This window comes from Mirounga angustirostris, unplaced genomic scaffold (genome assembly GCF_029215605.1).
Source record: "Mirounga angustirostris isolate CCGP_5_RB_7025 unplaced genomic scaffold, mMirAng1.0.hap1 SCAF_14, whole genome shotgun sequence".
Lineage (NCBI taxonomy): Eukaryota > Metazoa > Chordata > Mammalia > Carnivora > Phocidae > Mirounga > Mirounga angustirostris.
Window position 1 is genome coordinate 69,593,428 of NW_026991722.1, and position 20,841 is coordinate 69,614,268.

Here is a 20,841-nt window from a genome sequence, read left to right on the forward strand (position 1 = left end):
ACGATATATACCTGATTTGCTTTACTTTTTTTTTTTTTCTTCCTTGTGAAATAGTCAGATTTTCTGGTGAAAGTCTGGTGAATTCAGAGAAAGAAACCTTAACTTCTAACACAGATTTGCATGCTGAATGTCTGTTACGTACCATCATAAGAAACCAACACTCCGTATAGACGAGCTTTACATTTCCATAAGGCATACAGCAAAGTTAGCAGTGGGTAGTGAATCAAATTCCTAAAAATGCCAAATCAAGGTTATAATTTCACAAACCAACAGAGCAGTGTTTTCCCAAAACGCGACCAGTGTTGAACTTGTGTGATAAATATTAACGATGCAGCATGCAGACCTGGTGAAAACCACTGGGACCATGCCCTTCACAAAATAGGTACGACATCACATTAAGGTTGATATGAACAACACTAAAAAAATAACGACAAGCCCAAACAAAGGCATTTCAAATTCAAGCAGACAACATAAAGCCATCCTCATTGAAGTCCAAACTAATTTGTGTCATCAGCCAGAGATAGGTAGGGGATCATAAACAGCCTCCAGAGTAGTGCCCGGCTTTCTGAGGGGGCTGAAAGGAACCTGGGGGTGACACAGCGCCCCTTCTGGGAACATTTCTTTCGAGATGTCTCCCACGGCCCGATGCTGTGTGAGCACGTGTCTGAGCAATCTTGAAAGAGGTCATCCCCCACTTGTATGTACAGAGCTGGGCTGACCAATGCGGCAGTGTCCAGCCACACCAGGGCTGGTCTGAATGGAGATGTGTCCTGAGTGCAGAAGAACACTGGATTTTGAAGACTTCATGCAAGAAAATAAAAATAAAAAAGCTATCTCATTAGTCATTTTTATATTGATCACATGTTGAAATAATAAGATTCTGGATATAGACAGTGTGCAATAAAGAACTTGGCCTTTGCGCGAGACCTGACAGGAGTGTCTTTGTTTAGGGTGGGGCCAGTCCCAACCGTTGGTCTTCGGGTGGGAGCCGGCCATACCACAACCACCACCCACGAGGTTTAGGGCAGGGACTTGGAGTCGAGTGGCATCTATCCACTTGGACACCGGCTTCAACCGTGGGCAGTTAACCAGTCAGTGAAGCCTACAGAACGAAGCTCCAATAAAAATGTTGGATGCTCAGCTTGGGTAAGCTTCTCTGGCTGGCAATCCTCCGCCGATATTGTCTCAGATCAATAACCAGAGGGTAGAATGGCTTGACTCCACGGGGAAGAAGGCAAGGGTGCCTTTGCCCTATACAGTTTTCCAAGTGGCTGATTTTAGCCTGACAAAGTCTATGACTTCCCTAGAATAAACCGTAACCATGAGTAGAATAACCATCAGTGAGTTCTGTGCAATAAGAAGCAAATGCCATAAATCTTTCTAATCTGGGATTATTGAAATCTGATTCTGATTTGATAATAATTAGGTGGGATTAACTGAACGACACCTTGAGTCAGGCCTGCTCCCTAAAACAAAACACAAAATTAAGAACAAAAGCTGGCAATTCGATAATGAAGAGCCAAACTTAATTATTCAAGAAACATTGCTGTGCGGAATACATAAGTAAAAATCATCACTCCACAAAAATTCATCTAAAATAATTATATAAATGTGGCTGAATAATGAAGCTTTACATTATTTATACATACGTTTTAATTTGTAAAAACTAATCAGATAAAAGTATTGAAAAGAACTTTATTGAAAAGTCTTTCACCAAAAAAAGGACAGAAAGCTGTTTTAAAAAAACAGGCTCACATTCGAATCTAATAACTAACCCCCACCGCTATAAACTCTAAAACCAGAAACACCCTTTCCTTATCATTAGCTTTTATTATAGTGTCTCTTCCATCACCACCGAAGACTAAACTTTTGCTGCCTGCTCGACTTTTTTTTTTATGCTTTGTCAGATACTTGGAAGAGTATCTTTCTGAAAACAGAGACCCCTGACCCAGGATCACCCAGCGCGTCTGAGTGACAGCGAAGGGCGGCCTTGGCTCTGAGACAGAAGCTGGCCCTTCCACGGGCGCATCCTCACCGCTACGGTCCCACCCGCCCGGACTGGGCTGCTCTGTGCACTCGGGCCGGTTCCCTTCTCACTGCCTGTGGACGTGCAGCTCACGGAGGAAGGACTGCGCCCGGTCAGTGAGCACTTTGCACGGCTGACTCGGGCTTCGAACCTCCACGGGCGCCCTCTCCCGAGGCCAGCCTCACGCTGCAGCTGCCGTCCCCATAGTTACACCCGAGTCCAGTAGGTGTCTCTGATTCAGTGCGTCTGGGACTCGGGGAGTCCACTCCTCTGGCTTTCCAAATTCCTTCACTGGAGTTCTTCCAAAATCTTAAATCATGTTGATATCCTTGAGTCCCACGTTATTTCCTCCTTACGTGCTTCAGTCTTTCCACACAAAAATGTATCCAGAACCTGGTACTTAAGTTAAAGAAATCTTTATCAAAGTGCATTTACAGGTAAAATGGCACGATGTTTGTAACTTTTTAAAAAAAATATTCCAGAAAATAAGTGTGTGCGAGGGCATGCATGTGTGTACGTGCATGTGTGCCTGCGCTGGGGGGAGAATGACAGTAGGTGAAGTAAGAATGGAAGAACTTAAGCAGATGGTGGGTGCAGTGCACCCTTCTGTTCTTGCTACTTTTGCTCCTGTGTAGAAATTTCTGTAAGAAAAAGTTCTAAAAAAGCGTCCATCCCTGGTAAATTCAGCAAATATTTATTGAACACGAGGATGTGTGTTACCCTCTGGGGATGCACTAGTGAACCCCACTTTGTCCCTGTCCTCAAGGAGCTCACGACCACGTAGGGTGAAGGCAAGGACAAGCACCAAGTGCATCCCCCCTGCACCCACGCCCCTGCAGGGCCACCTCGAAGACCCTCCCATGACGAGGACGACTGTGTCCCCACTCCTCGACTTGCTTGCGCCATGAGGACAGGAGCAAACATTAAACAAGCACAAGTTCCAAGAAGGCTTTCTCCCCGGTGCCTGCTCTCTCCAGCTGCAGAACCTCACGAGGGACGGCGGACCAGGTTCACGGAGTCACGCAGATCTTCCAAATGACGAAGCGTGTCATTACACAACATCAACACAAAAATCCCGCTTGTTCACATGACTGCTGATCCCACCAGGCAGGTCTTTACGCCTGGGGATGCTGCTGACCACAGGGTGCTTTCCGAAGTTCTCATAGTTGCTCGACAATTCAAACATTATCGCCCGTGGTGTTGCTTAATGTGACTGGCTCGATCCACGCATTTTTAAGAAACTGTCTAGCAGATGCCCACATCCGAATCACCAGCTTGCCTGCCAGTTACTCTCTCGGATACAAAATCGCGTGAAGATGTATCTGGTTCAGCTTGCGACTCAAGCACATGAGAGCCTCCAGGTAAATGCCATACCTCATCCAGAATTGCAGCAGAGCCGTATGCACACTCCTGTGTCATCACACGGAACATTCAGAACACATGTATTCAAAGGTTCATACTTGAGAAAATTGTTCACGGCTTTAAGGAGATCTGAAAGTGATTTTGTTTTTAACTACAAGGGGTGGTGTGAATAATCAAGGATTGGCTCAGATGGGTGCCGCTGCCTTCATTAGGATGAAGGGTTGGCGGTTTCACGGAGTTCCCAAAGGTGAGGAAGGCAAACAGCGTGTCTGTGTTATGATGCAAACAGGCTCGCATTGTGGGGGCCCGGGAAGAGAGAGGGATCCCCATGCTGACACTGCCCAGACAAACTGGCACAACAGAAAACTGGGAAGCTTGTCATTTGTTATTCTGAGATTTTCAGTTTATAAAATTGCCCTCCAGTTCCTCCCTGGGGAGTGTTTGATGTGAAGAAGGAGGTAGGCGCAATCCGGCCGTAAGGAAGAGTGCGTCCGCACACGCACAGTGGTCGGAGCCTTGTTCAGGGACCACCGGGCCCACAGAGCACCGCATGCGCCCTCGCCCCACACGGCAGTCACCATGCGCTAGATTTTACAGATCGAAATTCTACACGAAGTACAGGACCTGTACAGCACCCCGACAGGAATAATGCCGACAAGTGATAAGGCCATACGTGGGGGCACGGCGGATGAGCTGGCCCCGCACGGGGACCCACAGCGCTGGCGACCGGACAGCAGAGTCTCATGCTCGTGGGTCGCTGGGCAAAGTGGCCCCTGGGTTGGCCGCTTCTGTTCTGCAGATGCCAGCCTCACCACGGCTTCCCTCACTCCCCGCTGGGAGCTCAGCTCCCACCAGCTCATCCACCTGCCGCCAAGTCACCACGAGTCAGAGTCAGTAAGGGACCTAACTTCTAGAGCTATAAAGTCCTTTTCTGCAAGCTCGTCGGATAAATAGTCCAACCTCGCAAACTACATCTACCACTGAAAAGATCGCTGCTCTCCGTGCACGTGGGGCAGCTGCAACCTTGAGAGCAGAGCCTGGAAATCACCTGAGCACGTCAAAAGAAAACAGAACATAAAAGGATTCGGCGATTGGGCTATTTTTGCTGTTCAGCAGCAATAAAAAAAAAAAAAAAAAAAAAGTCAAGTCTTAAGAGTATCTACACAAATTAAAAAACCATCAGTATACGGGACGCATCAAACACTCTGGTGGCCACAACAGAAACACTGTCTGTGCCCATCCAAGTACCACGCAGCCCTCACCCCTGCCACCTCCCCAGCTGCCCCCACCGCCTCCCCAGCTCAGCCAGCACGACAGCAAAATCAACACGTACCCACTGTGTCTGCGCCGCTTCCTTCATCGACTCTGTGAAAGCGACAGCAAATCTAGTAAGATGAACAAAAATAAGGAAAACAATTAGGGCAGAATTCAATTAACGTAACTAGGGAACAGCTCTTTGGAACAAATTGTGAGAGACAAGGTAAGAAGCTGAATTTCAAGTGCCATCCATCTTCATCACGTGCGGCCAGCGGCCCTCCGGTTCAATCTCCACTCACATCAAAACAAGTTGTGTATGCACGAAATAAACACCTGGAGCTCCACATTTCAGTTTTTTGTTGTTGTTCCTTCCATGCAAGGTCAGAGAAGCAGGGAAAAAGTCAGAAAGCCAGATGCAGGGGAGAGGCAGAGGATTTAGTTAATCCACTCGGAACATCCAAGGACCAGCTCTCCGGTCACTAGCTTCAGCGCGGGAAGGCTGTGCTAAAGTACTCAAAATTCACTGAATGCACATGGATCAGGAATGTTAATGTGTACATTTATCAAGCAATGGCTATTTCCAGAAGTAGGGCCGGATACACATGGGATGAACCAGGAACGTCCTATGGTGGCCAGGCGGTGAGAAATTGCCCGAAACTGGTGAGGGCAGGCTGGGAGGACACCAGAGTCAGCTCACAGCATCTCCCGTGGCCAAGGCGGGCATGATTTAGTGCCCAAATACCTCACAGTGATGGGTCTCCCATAGAGTAAAATAAAATAAATACCCATGTGTCCATACTGATAGACACAAAGAAGTGACTAGCACATGGGGCCAACAGGAACAGCTCTTCCTTTCAGAATTCCAGGGAATGAATGCAGAAGGAGTAGTGGAAATGGAAAATCACCACGAGGCAGACTCCACAGTAACAGTGGTCACGGCCAAGAAGCCGTAACGGTCGATTCCTTCCCACCCCAAAGGGTGGGCTCCTTCCTGGAGGAGCCCCCCTTCCCCTGCCTGTCTTCTCCGAGCCTTCCCTCCCCACCACCTTCCACCCATCCCCGCCAGTCATTCACATGCCCCGGATTTAAGGAGGAATGAATGGAGGAATGAGGAAACCTCTTGTCCTCTCTGTGGGCGTGACAAAGAGGGGCGGGGAGGCACCGAGGGCATCACCCCTCACACCGGGGCCGCCTTCACCCCCTGTGCCCTGCACGCAGCTGGTGCGGGCCGACCCAGCGGTGATGGGTGCGCCCGCATCCCTCGTGAGACGCTCCCCGAGCCCTGGGACGTGGGCAGGGAGCGCGAACAAACTATTCTGAGCCAGAGCTACGGTGTAATGCAAGGACAGTTGCAGGGACCTTCCTTCATGGGAAACCGTGAGGCGCCGCGGTTCCTGGTCCCCAGGGAATTCAACGCCCAATGGATATTTCCTGTTACTGTTTCCCACCAGGACTAACACCACCGCCATGACTTCCGTGAGGGGTTCAAGCACCCCACGTGGCCAGCAAACAGACTACTTGACAGCTTCAAACCTATAGAAAAGAAAAGAAAAAAGAGGAGACCCCAAAAGCAGAGAAAAACTGGGGAGCACGGAATAAGGTCAGTGACAGGAGGATCATGCCTTTCACCCCATAACAGCGTTTCTAGATAAATGCACAGTGCAGCCTGAGGACGGCTCATGGAAGGTTGATCCGCTCCTTTGGCAAGCACGACCACCTCCCCATGCCTGCCCCACGTGGGCTGGGATGTCGCTCTGTGCGCTGTGACTCCCCCAGCCCCTGGAGTCCTGCCTGGCACCCAGCAGGCAGGCCAAAATGCCCACAGACTGAATAAATGAACAAGCGCACGGATGGGAGTCCTGCCTTACGTTCCAACCGGACGCGGGTCAGAGCGAGGGAAGAAGGAAGAGCAGGTGCGTGGGGCTGGCCGCAGAAGAGGGAGCTCGGGCACCCTTGCCCAGCAGCTGCGGTTACTGTCCCCAGCCCGTCACCCTTTCCGCCGGCATGCCCCGTTTGCTCCGGACCAGGCATCGGGGATCTGCGGCCCGGCTGAAGACCAGAGGGGCAATGAGAGCCTCGGAGAGGCCTTCATCAGGAAGAGTGCACGCGTACACGTTTCGGGAGTCAGTGGGCGGACCGAGTGAGCTTGCTCATTTCCATTTATCCTGGAGAGGCAGGTAACACGTTCGTCCTTGCAGCCCCTCCCTACAGAGACCCCGGCCCTGGGTTTATACCCACCTACTTAGGAGATAACGGATAAGAGGGTTTCTGACCCCACAATCCTCAGAAAATAAAGAAATTAAAAACAGCACATTCCTTACCAAAAAATGTAAAACTACCACTTTTGCCCTGTGGGATGAATATTGCCATTTCAAAACGTGCTCACTTTCACGTGTGATTTTGTTGGTCAAAAACATCTTTAGGAACAACTGTATGAAATGACTGATACTGAGCCATTTTGACCTATAATTTCACATGGTCTAACCTGTCATGTGCTATATATTTCCTAATTGTGAAACTATTTCTTAGGCAATTTATTTCATATAAACTCTCTTTTGCTCATTTGTGGGCAATACTAAATTTTTCTGAGGTGCACCGGATGATCCTTCACAAAACAACCTCCACAAGTTTCAAACTCCTTACCTAACTTGGTATTCATAATTACCAAATACTTATCATATTATAATACAAGCCAAAAAGCTGATGCTGAAGTAATTTCAATACTATGCCATACAGAAAAAAAGTTTTAAATACAAAAAAAGTTCAAAAATATACCTCATAAGAAAAATGTTACTACATAAAAGTATTTGATTAAAAGTGAAACTCATTATAAAGCGAGACAAGTTCAATACTTTATTTTACAGAAAAGTATGCCGTACGCTGTCCGACAAGAAATCTATGATTCATCTGACTTCCCTGCCCACTGACTTCAATCAATACTCCTCCCAAATGAAAATCAATGTGTTTTAATAACAACGCAATGAATAATGCTAACGATAATACCTTAAGATGAATTCATTCAGTATCGTTTCTACCTAGCAGAATTATTGCCCTTCCGTAAGACAGTGCAAACTGCATGAATCAAAAGGTAATTAATTTTCAGAGTCTAAGAGCAACAACATCGAGAAAACCTATCATGACAGATCACGTTTTAAGATCGACCCAAACTCTGTCTACCTTTGTTTACTGTAATTCTGTCTCTCCATCTGACGTGCACACTCTCTATTTGGACAAGGTTTGTATGGCCACATTTATGATATCCCACAGTAACCCTAGTTTTCAGGAGCAAGACTGACTCCCGCCTTAGGAAAAGGGGATGGGGTTGCCTTGGGCTGCACCCTAGAACCTGGAGTGCGTCCTTTGTAAAGGATCAGGAATGCTCCAGGGACAGAAAGAGGCAGAGTTCTGGATTCCCTGACCACGCTTCTCAACCGTGAGAGGCTTAGAGATGAGCCACAGACATTTCGTGGTTGGCCATTTATTGGGGGGCACGGGAGCAACCTGAATGTCCATGGACAGACAAATGGATAAAGAAAGTGTAGTAAACACATACACTGGAATATTATTGAGCCTTGAAGAAAGAGGAAATCCTGCCATTTGCAATCACACGGATGAACCTGGAGGACATGATGCTCAGCGAAGTGAGCCAGACATAGAAGGACAAATACTGTATGATCCCACTGATGTGAGAATCTAAAATAGTCCAAGTCCTAGAAGCAGACAGTAGGATGGTGGTGGCCAGGAGCGGGGGAGACAGGAACAGGAAGAGATTCATCCAAGGGCACAAAGTTTCACTTGTACAAGGTGGGTAGGTCCTGGAGACCTCCTGGAGCCTACAGTTAACGATGCTGTAACATACACTTAGGAAAGTGCAAAGAGGATAGATTTCATGTTACGTGCTCTTATCATGACCGTAATACCGAAGAGGGTGGGCGGAAGCTCTCGGAGGGGGTAGAGGTCTTTATGCCACAGACCCTGATGATGGTTTCACTGACGGGGACTCATCTTCCAACTCATCGGGCTGTATACATACATTAAATACAGCTCTTTGCATGTCAGTCATGCCTCAACCAAGTGTTTTTTTTTTTAAATAACTAATAAAGCAGTTTGTCCACATCAAAAAAAAAAAAAAATCAATCGCCTGCTTTGTATTTTTTTTTTTTTTTTTACAATGATTCAAAAATTTACATGAGCTGAAAGGTTGAGGTCTTGGTAAACTTTGGATTCAGGGTGATTCCACGGTCAGGTAAGACTTGCTCTGTGGCCCGGGAGGGACGGACCACATGGCACCATCTCGACCCTTCCGTGGACTCACCCCAGGAAGCCTGCCAGTCACCTCTTCACGGATGAACAGAAGAGCTCTTGGCTTTAGGCCCACGTGACTATTTGGGTTTTGTTTTGACTTCTTCTTTTTATTTATTTTATTTTATTTATTTATTTATTTTTAAGATTTTATTTATTTATTTGAGACAGAATGAGAGAGAGAGAGAGCACATGAGAGGGGGGAGGGTCAGAGGGAGAAGCAGGCTCCCTGCCGAGCAGGGAGCCCCATGTGGGACTCGATCCCAGGACTCCGGGATCATGACCCGAGCTGAAGGCAGTCGCTTAACCAACTGAGCCACCCAGGCGCCCTTGACTTCTTCTTTTTAAACAACTTTCATATGGACATAGAGGATTTCTATACTGTTATTATTATGTTAAGTATTATCATTATCTTCGAGATACAGAGGAATGGGGGTGATTTCCCCCCCGCCTGTCCTTCTAGTTCACAGTGCTGTACAAATACGATTTTCTAAGTATGCCCAGACAAGGGAAATGTTGGGGGGTGCAGCTCTGGGTTCTGGACTGGGGCAGCAACTCCCCACCCCAGGGGCTAGAAACGCGATCGACTGCAGCTGCAGCGGCCAGCAGGTGTCGCCGACGAGCAGTGACCAGCTGGGCTCGGGGACGTGCAGCAGGGCCCCCACGATGAAGGACTGTCCTGCCCCGAATGCCCACGGTGACCCCTCCCAGGCGGTTTTACAGAGCTCAGAAATCCGCGGAGCTCAGAGCCAGGCCCCAAACATTCAAGAGTCGATGCTGACTCCTGTGCTCGAGGAGCGGGAGTCGGGGCGTGCTGTTCTCCAAGCGGACCACGGTGCGGCGCCTTCCACCCGGCAGGACTGCTAAGGAGGTTGGCCCAAAGTGAGCTGTCGCTGAAGTTATTCCCGTGCAATAACTTGTTTACCGTGACCCTTCGTGGCAAAGTTAAAATGTGCAAATCAAAGGGACAAATGAAATGAGAAAAAGAGACTGGCTTTATTATGGTAAGATGGGACTCTCCCAAACGGCAGCCTTCCTAATCTTTTGGTTTCAGCGAACTCCCCCCAAATGCTTAACTCCTGTGAGGTTCTCATCAGCATTACCTGGCTTCTTCGAGGACCTTTCCCATCACTTCATTTTTTTCTCTCTGGTTAACATCTTCATTCAAATCGGTTCCACCAAAGATGATTCCAAAGGGGATTCCATGACCTGCAAAATTATGACAGTTAACGAAGCAGAGCGTAGCTTTGGAAACAGCCCTCACTCACCATCCCGTCCCAGAGCAAATGCGAAACCGTGTTCCCTCAGCTTGGGGGACCGTGTTTTGGTGTTTGTTTCATTTTATCCAGCTTACCTGAGCAGCAGAATAGGAATCACTATTATACACAACATGACATGGGGATTAATCATGTCAGACCACCAGCGCCAGCACCATTTAAAATCAGTTAGCTTTACATTTTAACAAATGAAAAATAGTGCTGGCTGCCATCTATCAAAACCAAGCTGACTGCTCGCGGGAAATGGGCATCTATGACAGAAAAAGAGCAGGTTAAATGCAGCCCGGCTGGGGCTCCCGGCAGCAGGTGCCGTGCTCTCGAGGGCACCCAGGCCACGATGACTTCAGGGAGCATGCAGCTCTCTGTCCTGCGAACCACACACAGTGCGTGTGACGTGTGGGAGCAAGTCTGTTCTGTGCCGGTGACAGGCTTAGTCAAGGGAGGTTTGATGAGCACAGACGAGTGAGGCATCAGGCGTGCACAGATCGAGCTAAATGATGTGCTCAGCAGAAGCCACTCCATAGGGACTTCCAAAGGTCAACCAAAAATTTCAAGAGATGCTGGCTGGCAAACCACCAAGTAGACCAGACCTAAGAGGAGTGTTCACACGGGGCTTTCTCGAACAAGCCATCCCTCCTGAGATTCAGTAGTCACTCAAAGCGTACTCTTCTTTCCTTTTATCTGCCTTAGAATTATTCCTGTCAATGCAAATGAGCAGATTCTCTTTTTTCTCTCTGGTGAGCTGGCTCTTCCCCGGGAATCTGACGGCTACGAATTCAGCCTCTAGATACTAAAGCCCACAGGCACAGCGAGGCTGCTAGGGAGAGCGGAAGATGGGAGACAACTCAGATGCGTCGGTGAAGACCAGCCTTTAAAAAAAAAAGAAAAAATGGAAGCATACGGGGTTGTGTGTATGTGTACACGGACATAAAAAGGCTGAAAAAAATCTACCACATGAGAAAAATCAAGGGCAAGCTGGCTAACACAGTATGCATGTATTGTGTAAAAACGATAAACATCCATATATGTGTGTGTATGTGTGTGTGTGTGTATATATATATATAAATTCAGTGAACGAATACGCAGCACACGGGGATGTTGAGCGACAGTGAACGAGTTTAGCATGTGGGGCCGACACGAATCTCTGGGGGCTGGAGGGAGGTGCGAGGTGGAAAGAATAATGACCCGCAAAGATGTCTGTTCCTAATTCCTGGATCCTAGGAATGTTTCAGGGGAAAGGCAAATTAGGCTATTTAGAATTGAGGGTGCCATCAGCTAACCCTGAATGGGAGAGATTATCCTGGACCATCCAGGTGGGGCGGTGTAATCACGGGGTCCTTACATGTGGAGGAGGCAGGCAGAGGAGGAGCTCCCCAAGCTGCCGTGTCAGGAAGGGGGGGACTGGCCCGGCCCGTGCGGACTCTGAGGATGGGAGGGGCCGTGAACTGGGGAGTGTGGGTCCCTCCATGAGGCGGAAAATAAGGAAGCGGATTGCCACAGAAGCCTCCACGAAGAAACACAGTCCCACCAGCATCTTGGTTTTAGCCACGGGAGACCCCCTTCAGCTTTCCGGCCTCGAGCTACAGGACAACAGACGTGTGTTTTATGCACTGGGTTTGTGGTAAATCGTGACAGTGTAATAGGAAATTAATATAGCAACCCCCGCCCCCGCCATAAAAACTGCCAGTTTAGGAAAATTAGGGTCAGGAAAATCACAGAAAAAGCCTTTTGTCAGTGAACTCTCCAAAGACAGAATAGTAGACACCAGAAAGATCTACACCGAGCATCACAGACCCTGCTCCGAGGTGATGAGAACATTCAGTAATTAAGTGATCGGCCTGCGAGCGGCCTGCCTATTGGCAACCACTCAAGTATATCAACTCAAACTGAGTAAGAAAAAACGTCAGACTTGGACTCCAGACCATCCTGGGTCAGAACCTGGTTCTCCACTTGGAAAACGCATGACTTTGAGCGAGTCACCAGGGTCCTCTGAACCTCGGCCAGCTCATCTGTGAAACGGAGGTCAAGCTAATTAGCTGACTTACTCGTGCGCTTCAGTGACTCCCTACATACGACGCACAGACACAGGACGGACTCTATGTGATACTGGTGTCCCCGTGCTTTCTGCCGAATACGTTTTTAAATATATAAATCCAGAAGCTCTCTGAACTAAATTAGCACTCGGAGGAATGGAATGTGGGATATTTCATTTGCTTTCCTATTTTTTCAATATTCATTCTATTGATGAGAAAACAAAGCTTTAAATAAGTAGCGTGTTAGTCTTTTTTTTTTTAAAGATCCTATTCATTTATTTGACAGACAAAGACACAGCAAGAGAGGGAACACAAGCAGAGGGAGTGGGAGAGGGAGAAGCAGGCTTCCCGCTGAGCAGGGAGCCCGATGCGGGGCTCGATCCCAGGACCCTGGGATCATGACCTGAGCCAAAGGCAGATGCTTAACGACTGAGCCACCCAGGTGCCACTTTTTTTTAAAGATTTTATTTATTTTTTGACAGAGAGACACAGCGAGAGAGGGAACACAAGCAGGGGGAGTGGGAGAGGGAGAAGCAGGCTTCCCGTGGAGCAGGCAGCCTGATGCGGGGCTCGATCCCAGGACCCTGGGATCATGACCTGAGCCGAAGACAGACGCTTAACCGACTGAGCCACCCAGGCGCCCAGTAGCGTGTTAGTCTTAATGGCAATGCATCCATAATTATGAGTGGAAAATTCTAGAAGTCTTCTGCTATAGAATGATGCATATAAAATGTCTGCAAACTCCTACTGACCCTTCAAAACCTCACTCAGGCACGCCCTCCTCTCTGAAGTCTTCTCCCGGTCTATCGGAAGTAAATCCCTCTACTCTGATGCCACGCCACGTATCATAGGCTTTAGGATTGATTTGTAGACTGGAAAATCCTCGAGAACAGGCACCGTGGCTTATTAGTTTTGTACCCCTTGCTCCTAATACAATGCCTGCTACAAGTTAAATCTTCAAACAGCCTTTGTGAAAATGAACTGAGCCTGAAAAGTGGTCCAGAAACTACTTTCCAAGCGCATTTACTCGGAGCCGCCCAAGCAACTGGTCCTATTTCATCAATCAGTGCCTCTGCTGAAAATTTGTCATTCCCAGAAGTCTGCTGAGAAAAAACATCACCGTCTCCTGAACCTGGCTCCTTAATCAGCCACCTGACTCCACCTGCTTCCTCAGCAGGTTCAAGCCTGAAGCCGATCCTCAATGAGAAACAGAAAGAGCTTCATGAAAGCGCTTCTCATCCAGTTTTCTGCCAACGTCGGATCACTGGGCACGTTTTCTTTGTGTGCCAGTTAGGGCAGATGAAGGAGAGCCCAGGAAGCATCCTGCACGGGAGCAGTCTTCTATTACATTTTAGACAGGGGTAGCTATGAAGTTCTCTTCCCATGCACTTGAAAGCTGGTGGGTGTACACGTCGAACGCCTTTCACAGACATGTCCAAGAGGGAAGAACACATGCAACGTGTTACTTCAAAGTTAATATGGTAATTGGTCCATGACTTAGATAAAACATTAAGATTCATATTTAGAAAAAAAATACTTGCATTGTACCTGCAAAATAGCTACAATAAATATTAATATTGTTACGGTGCTATTTCTCATCACTTGAATATTCTTCTTAGCAATTTTATGTACTTAATTATTCGCTCAGAAAATACTGGTTTTAAAAAGAAAAGCAAGCTTCCATTTGTCCATGCCGTTAAGGTTTTATTTAGATATATTTACCATGCACAGACATGTAAGTGCGGCCAGTTATTAATTGCCAATATGCACCTGCAATAAAAGTGCACAGATACGTCCTGTGGGGAGGCCGTGCCGCACTTAGAAAATCCTAAAGCGAACGGGCTCTGTGGACGCCTGCTCATCACAACGTCGTTTCCAGTTGAGGGGAAAGTGGAAACAGGATATGAATGTTCCTAGTCATGCTGTCAAAGACCATTCAATGACGGGGGAGATGTTCCTAACATCAGTAGGTAAGACAGGCTGCTAAACGGTGGTACGATCGCGATTTTAGAAATACAGCCACAAATTGCAGAGAAAGGTGAGAATGTCAGACCAGCATCCACGGTGCTTAGCCCAGGAAGCATCAATTAATATTTCTTTAAAAGAAGTTGCAAGTTTATATTGTAAAAGTGGATCTTTTTTCTGTAAATTTAATTTTGAAGAAAAACACAAGATCGGTAAAACCGAATACGTCCAGGAAACAGCGGGCACGTCTGGGTAGTGAAACTCAAGGGGCTCTATTGCCTTCTTTGTACTTGTGGGAAGTTTCCAAATTATGTAACTTCTTATGTAACTTTTTTTAAAATCATTAAATGCTCTATATTTTAATATAGTTTAATCTAGGGGCGCCTGGGTGGCGCAGTCGGTCAAGTGTCTGACTCTTAGTTCTGGCTCAGATTGTGATCTTAAGGTCGTGAGATCGAGCCCCGCGTCGGGCTCTGCGCTGAGCATGGAGTCGGCTTGAGATTCTCTCCCTCTGCCCCTCCCGTTCATGCTCTCTCCCGCTCTAAAATAAATCTTAAAAAATATATATCTTTAAAATCTGTAATAGTTGAATCCATGGAAGACTTAGAAACGTCGGAAATCATGCCCCGCCGGCTGTCAGCACAGGGCAGCTCAGCGTAGGGAACGGAGAGGACAGAGGCCCCTCGACGCGTCGGGTGAGAATCACAAGGCGTGCAGCACCTTCTCTACCTGCCGATGGCGGTGGTGATGCTGTTCATGGCTGGCTGCTCAGGGAGAGGGTGCTTTCAAAGAGATGAGCCTGAGGAATACGTAAAGACCACGGAGACAACAACCGGGAATAAACGGAAGTCGAACTGAGTTTACTAACAGTGGTGCTGCATCGGGTCCTGGCATTTGTTAGACCAAAGCAGGAAGACCCGGTCCCCTCGTGCCATGGGTTCTAGAGAAGGCTTCTCCCCTCCCACCACTTGTGAGAGAGGCGAAGCTTTAGGTGACTTTGTGCTTTTCCTCCATTTAGTTGAAGCAAAGGCCAAGAGATGGTAAAAATGGAGAAAAACTGGACTTTGGAGGAGAAAACCCAGTGATGTGACCAGAGCGAGAGGAAACAGGTCCTTCCGTCTGTTGGTTGAGCACGGACTGGACTGACCTTTCTGGGGGGCAGTTTGTCCCTGTCAATCCCAATGAAAAATACACAGTCCTCTGGCCACAGGTTATTCGAGGAATTTAATCCACCAAAATCCCCCCAGAATGAAGTAAAAAATACAGTCAAACTTGCTGTGGCTTTACCTGCAATAGCAACACCTGAGACAGATTTTTAATAAACACGGTGCGGTCTTCTGGTAGAATACCACACAGTCAGGAAAAAAGGCAGGAGGAGCTCTGCTGATTTGGAAAGCTCGCTCAGCTATGTACTTACAGTGTCGTCCCGTTTGTGGACATAGACCATACTCCACGGGTATGTATGCAAGACATTAAAAACACGCAGTTTGATGGACAATAATACACCTGATGGTAAACGGATTTCATCAACCCCAGTGCCTGAAGCCTTATGAGTGCAAAACAGACCTACAACGGTCAGTGACAACCTTGTAAAGACTTCCAGGAGCTTTAAGAGCTACGAACGGTAACCTTGGCCCCTACACTTCCTTCCTATTTTGAGGTCGACCTCAGACTCTGTTTCCCAGGACACTTGCAACAGAATCCCAAGTCATACCTGTTCAGAGGGAAAGAGCTCTTGGGAGTAAGACTTTCACGAACACCGTCCCCACTGATAGAAGACAGTTTGTGCTGATGGTTCAAACGGGGTTGCAAAGATAAGGAGGCACAGGTAGATTCTCAAAGGTTCCTAAGCTAAGACGTCCGTACAGAGATATTCGCTGCCATGACTATGGGGGAAAAACATGGAAGACAACTCCAGTGTCCCTTAATCGAAGCCTGGTAAGATGATGGGTGCTCCCAGGCTTGGAAGGTTATGCAAGCATTGACAGAATGAGGTACATCTGTACATGTGCAGCTGCAGAAAAATCGCCAGATGCATCGTGGTAAAAAGCAAGACACTGACTATGTATAGCATATTCCCACTCATGTTTTTTTTAAAGGAGGAGATACGTACAAATATGTGCCTGGGCTTACGTGGAGGCCAGCGCCTGGTGGTCACGCTCAATGAGGTCCCCTCCCAATCCCCAGAGGGCTGACTGGTGTAAGCAGGAGATGCTCTGGAATCTAGGGCTTCCAAGGATGGGTCATAATAGGCCAATCAGCTTCCAGCGTGCTCTCTCTTCGATGGCTCTCTCTTGGAGAAGCCGGCTGCCACGTCTTGAGGGCACTCAGCAACCTCGGCAGAGGCCCACGTGGTGAGGAACTGGGGCCTCCTGCTGACAGCAGGTGGCCCGTGTGGGACCAGTCAGGCCTCCAGATGACGCAGCCTCAGCTGGAGCACATCCTACGTGGTCTTGACCACAGCCTCACCCGAGACCCTGAGACAGAATCAGCACAGCTGTTTCTGAATTCCAGATCCACGGAAACTATTACATATAAATGCATTGCTACAAGTCGCTCACTTTCGGGGGCAATTTGTTATATAATGACAGATAACTAGCACAGTCCCTATAATACATTTCCAGGAGAATACACAAGGGAATGATAACTAGTTGTCTCCGGGGATAACAAATTAGACAGCTGGAATGAGAAGTGGGACGAAGGTTTCCTTTTTGTTCTTGATCATTTAGTTACACTCACTCTGTGCTGGGGGGAGATTGAAGTGTGCATGTAGCAGCTTAGGTTTTAAAAACAGCACCTTGTCCGATGTGCCCAGGCAGGAAGCGAGCATGCAGTGAGGCCCCAGCCGGTGAAGCCCCAAGTCCCTGTTGGGGGCAGGAGGTGGGAGGGAGCAGGAAGAGGAAGCGAGGCAGAAAGTCACCTTTAGCAATGAGACTGCCGAAAATTTCCGAGGCTTGGCACATTCTGCTGACGGGAGCTCCATTCTCCTGTGATGACCGTAAATCATTTTGGCCCTCAAATGACATCCCGCCCCCCGAAATGTGATTGCCACCGCCATGTCAGTTAATTCACGTTTGGGAAAAGGCACTCACTGGTCAGCTGCAACGCAAGCAGTGTCTTCTGCCTTCACTTGGTGCCTCTGTGCTTTCACGGAAGTCACATCAGCCTGGGAGTGTTAAGAAGAAAGAGCCCCCAGCTGTAGCTGAAGTCAAAACGACGACTGCGCACATGCCCTTTCAGCGACCGAGGGAACCGTGTTTTCAGGTCCCCGGTGGATTGATGAGTCAAGTTTTTAAGAGAGAGAGTACTGTTGTTTAGCTTCACTCTTTACTACTAATTAAGAGCTCATACGCTGTGAAGTTGCATTGAATACTTTGCAGTTTGGGGTGCCTGGTTGGCTCAGCCTGAGAGCATTGGACTCTGGGGTTTTTTTTTTAATTTATTTAAATTAAATTTAGTTAGCATATAGTGTATTATTAGTTCTGGGGGCAGAATTTAGTGACTCCTCAGTTTCGTATCGTCACCCAGGTACCCCATCCCCCCTCCCCTCCAGCAACCCTGTTTGTTTGCTGTGATTAAGAGTCTCTTATGGTTTGCCTCCCTCTCTGTTTTCATCTTATTTTTCCTTTCCTTTCCCTATGTTCATCTGTTTTCTTTCTTAAATCCCACATAGGACTGAGATCATACGATAATTGTCTTTCTCTGATTGACTTATTTCACTTAGCAGAATACCCTCCAGTTCCATCCACGTCGTTGCAAATGGCAGGATCTCAGGGTTCCGAGTGCAAGTACCATGTTGGATGTAGAGCTTACTTAAACAAAATACACGCTTTGCCGGCTTGGGTCAAGTAGCGATGTAAATCATTTCTGTGCGGTGGTGACGGTTAACGCTGTGTTTGAGCTCAGGGACAACCCGACAGCCAGCCGGTAAACCATTATATCTGCATGTGTCTGTGGGGGTGTTTCCGGCTGAGATTAGCATTTGAATTGGCAGACTGAGGGAGGAAGGTGGCCGCCCTCACTGAGGCAAGTGGGTGTCACCCCATCTGCTCAAGGCCTCTGGAGCAGGAGGGCAAGGCTGAGCCGAGACATCCGTCTTCCCCGTGCCAGCTCCCAGCTCTCCGGCTTTCCGACTCAAACAGCGACCGACACCAGCAGCCCCCAATTCTCAGACCTTCAGGCCCGGACGGAAGGGGTTCCCAGCTTCCAGAGGGCAGGCCGCGAGACTTCTGGGCCTCCGTAGTCGCGTAAGCCCATCTCGGTGATAAATCTCTTCTGTGTGTCTGTACATGTCCTCCTGGGCTCGTCTCTCTGGAGAGCCCTGACTAATGCCCCGGAGGGCCCATTGCACGTGGCCCTGCTCCGCAGCTAACCTAGCAACCTAATTTCTATTCTCCATGAAATCACCCACTCAAATCCCAGTTCCTCAGATGCTCTTTAAGCTACTTCAGGATCTTAGTGTTTGCCTCGTTAGTAGGTCAGTGGAATAAAATGTTTCCTACGTGCCCAGTCTGTGTTTATAAGAGGCGCGTATGTGTGACTTTTGAAAATCATACTCTGAGTGAGGAACTGTACATCCAGGAGGTTCGGGACAGCTCTCGATGCGGTACGACAGCTTTGGCATATACGTCCATTCTCAATCGGAGTTACCTCCTTTTGGAAAATGAGGCCCTAAGAAGGACAAAGCAAAGAAGATGAGGGTGCTCCCCCCAGGTTTGAACCGGGTAAACAGGATGAACTGAGATCTCAGCTGTTTTGTTTCTTTGTTTTTAAAGATTTTATTTATTCATGAGAGAGACAGAGAGAGAGAGAGCTCGAGCAGGGGGAGCAGCAGAGGGAGAAGCAGGATCCCTGCTGAGCATGGAGCCCGATGTGGGACTCGATCCCAGGACCCTGGGATCATGACCTGAGCCGAAGACAGACGCTTCACTGACTGAGCCCCCCAGGCGCCCCTCAACTCTGTTTTATTTGTCGCTGTAAGTGCTTCTGGTTTCCATGACCTCCAGTGTTCCACCTTTGCAGAGAAAGCGGGTTACCTTGCACGAGCCGGCCTCCTCTGTACAGATGAAGAGCCAATGCTGCCTCCAGGTTCTCAGCCCTGATGAGGTGGGCGATTTCAGATGAGCTTTCCAGGTCAACGGCATCTTTCAGAAGACATACATGGCCGGCAGCTTCTAGATGGTCCCTTTACCAAAAAATATAAACAGAGAAAGAAAAAGATGAGGGCAAAGGATAAATATGTCCCAGGTGGCTACTGGGATGAACATCTTAAATCAAAAGATTATTTAAATCAAAAAGTAAATAAACTCTATCTTCTGAATTGTCCTGTAGGGGCATCCCTCCTAAAATACAGGACAAGGCTCACCATCACCGGCAATAATGATTCGCCCACCAGTGTCCGGTCCCTGGGACCTCAGTGCGGAGCAAGACCAGTGGGATGAGGGCTAACACACCAATAATGTTCCGTGGCATTTGCTGGGCCAGAAAGCTCCTTTTTTAAATTTCCTTGATTCCACATTTTTTCTCCTGTCCCTTAATTATGGATGATACCCAAAGTTTGCTTTTAGGCATCTGAAATTCAGTTCTTAATAAAGACTTCCAGGGGCGCCTGGGTGGCTCAGTTGGTTAAGCGACTGCCTTCGGCTCAGGTCAGGATCCTGGAGTCCCGGGATCGAGTCCCGCATCCGGCTCCCTGCTCGGCGGGGGGTCTGCTTCTCCCTCTGACCCTCTTCCCTCTCACGCTGTCTCTCATTCTCTCTCTCAAATAAATAAATAAAATCTTTAAAAAAATAAAAAAATAAAAATAAAGACTTCCAAAGTCACCCATTATCATAGCTTCCAAAGATATTTGATGGCCTTTCCATTCTACCTCCAAAATATCTTTCAAGAACATGTCTTTCTTCTCATCCTGGTTTAGTTCCTTGTAACATAAATCTAAAATACAAATCTAATAAAAGAAATTTTCTGAATGATGACACAGCATGAGCAAAATCAAAAGATAGGTAAGAAACTGAGAAAAACTACTTAAAACACTTAACAGAAAGAAAGAAGCTAATTTACTTAATAAATAAAGAGCTCTCATAAATCAATAAGAAGAAGAAAAAAAAAAACAAGTAACAGCTTGATGGCAAATTAGGGATGGACCTAAAATTGCGGGCCCTCAAAAAAGAAATTCAGCTGGGCTTTTAGATACAGGAAATGGTGCTGGACTTCAGTCATCTTTTTTACATCGAATATTTGTAAAGATCAAAAGTCTGCCTAAGGCTTCGTGAAATAAACACTCCTGTCCATTACTCTGAGCGGGTAAACTGGAACAAACTCTTTGGTGGGCAGTGAAGCCGCAGCTAGGGTACTTCAGATGCACAAACTGTCACCAAACACCTCCACTTCTAGGAATCAATTCCCAAACTACCCTTGGATATGCGTGAAAAAACACACCCCCAAGACAAGGCTCTGCAGCTGCGTCTCACTTCCCAGACCGGACACAACCTCGGTGTGCGTCAGCAGGGGACTCGCTATATTAGGGCACATTCGACACCATCAAGCTCTGCCGCCGTCAAAGGGATGCAGGAGGTCGCAGTGAAATACAGCTGACGCCTGAACAACGTGGGGGTTGGGG

At 47.8% G+C, this 20,841-nt stretch overlaps 1 protein-coding gene across 3 annotated transcripts in view; it reads right to left on the minus strand.

Moving 5' to 3' along the window:
* GLT1D1 (glycosyltransferase 1 domain containing 1) overlaps positions 1–20,841 on the minus strand; it is an 85,110-nt gene that overhangs the window by 41,853 nt on the left and 22,416 nt on the right. For all 3 annotated transcript variants that reach the window (XM_045887849.3, XM_054510579.2, XM_045887850.3), the window contains 3 exons: positions 19,259–19,407; positions 10,051–10,156; positions 4,722–4,773 (listed from right to left, as the gene is read on the minus strand). In XM_045887849.3, the coding sequence (XP_045743805.1) occupies positions 4,722–4,773; positions 10,051–10,156; positions 19,259–19,407 (307 nt within the window). The remainder of the gene's footprint in view (positions 1–4,721; positions 4,774–10,050; positions 10,157–19,258; positions 19,408–20,841) is intronic.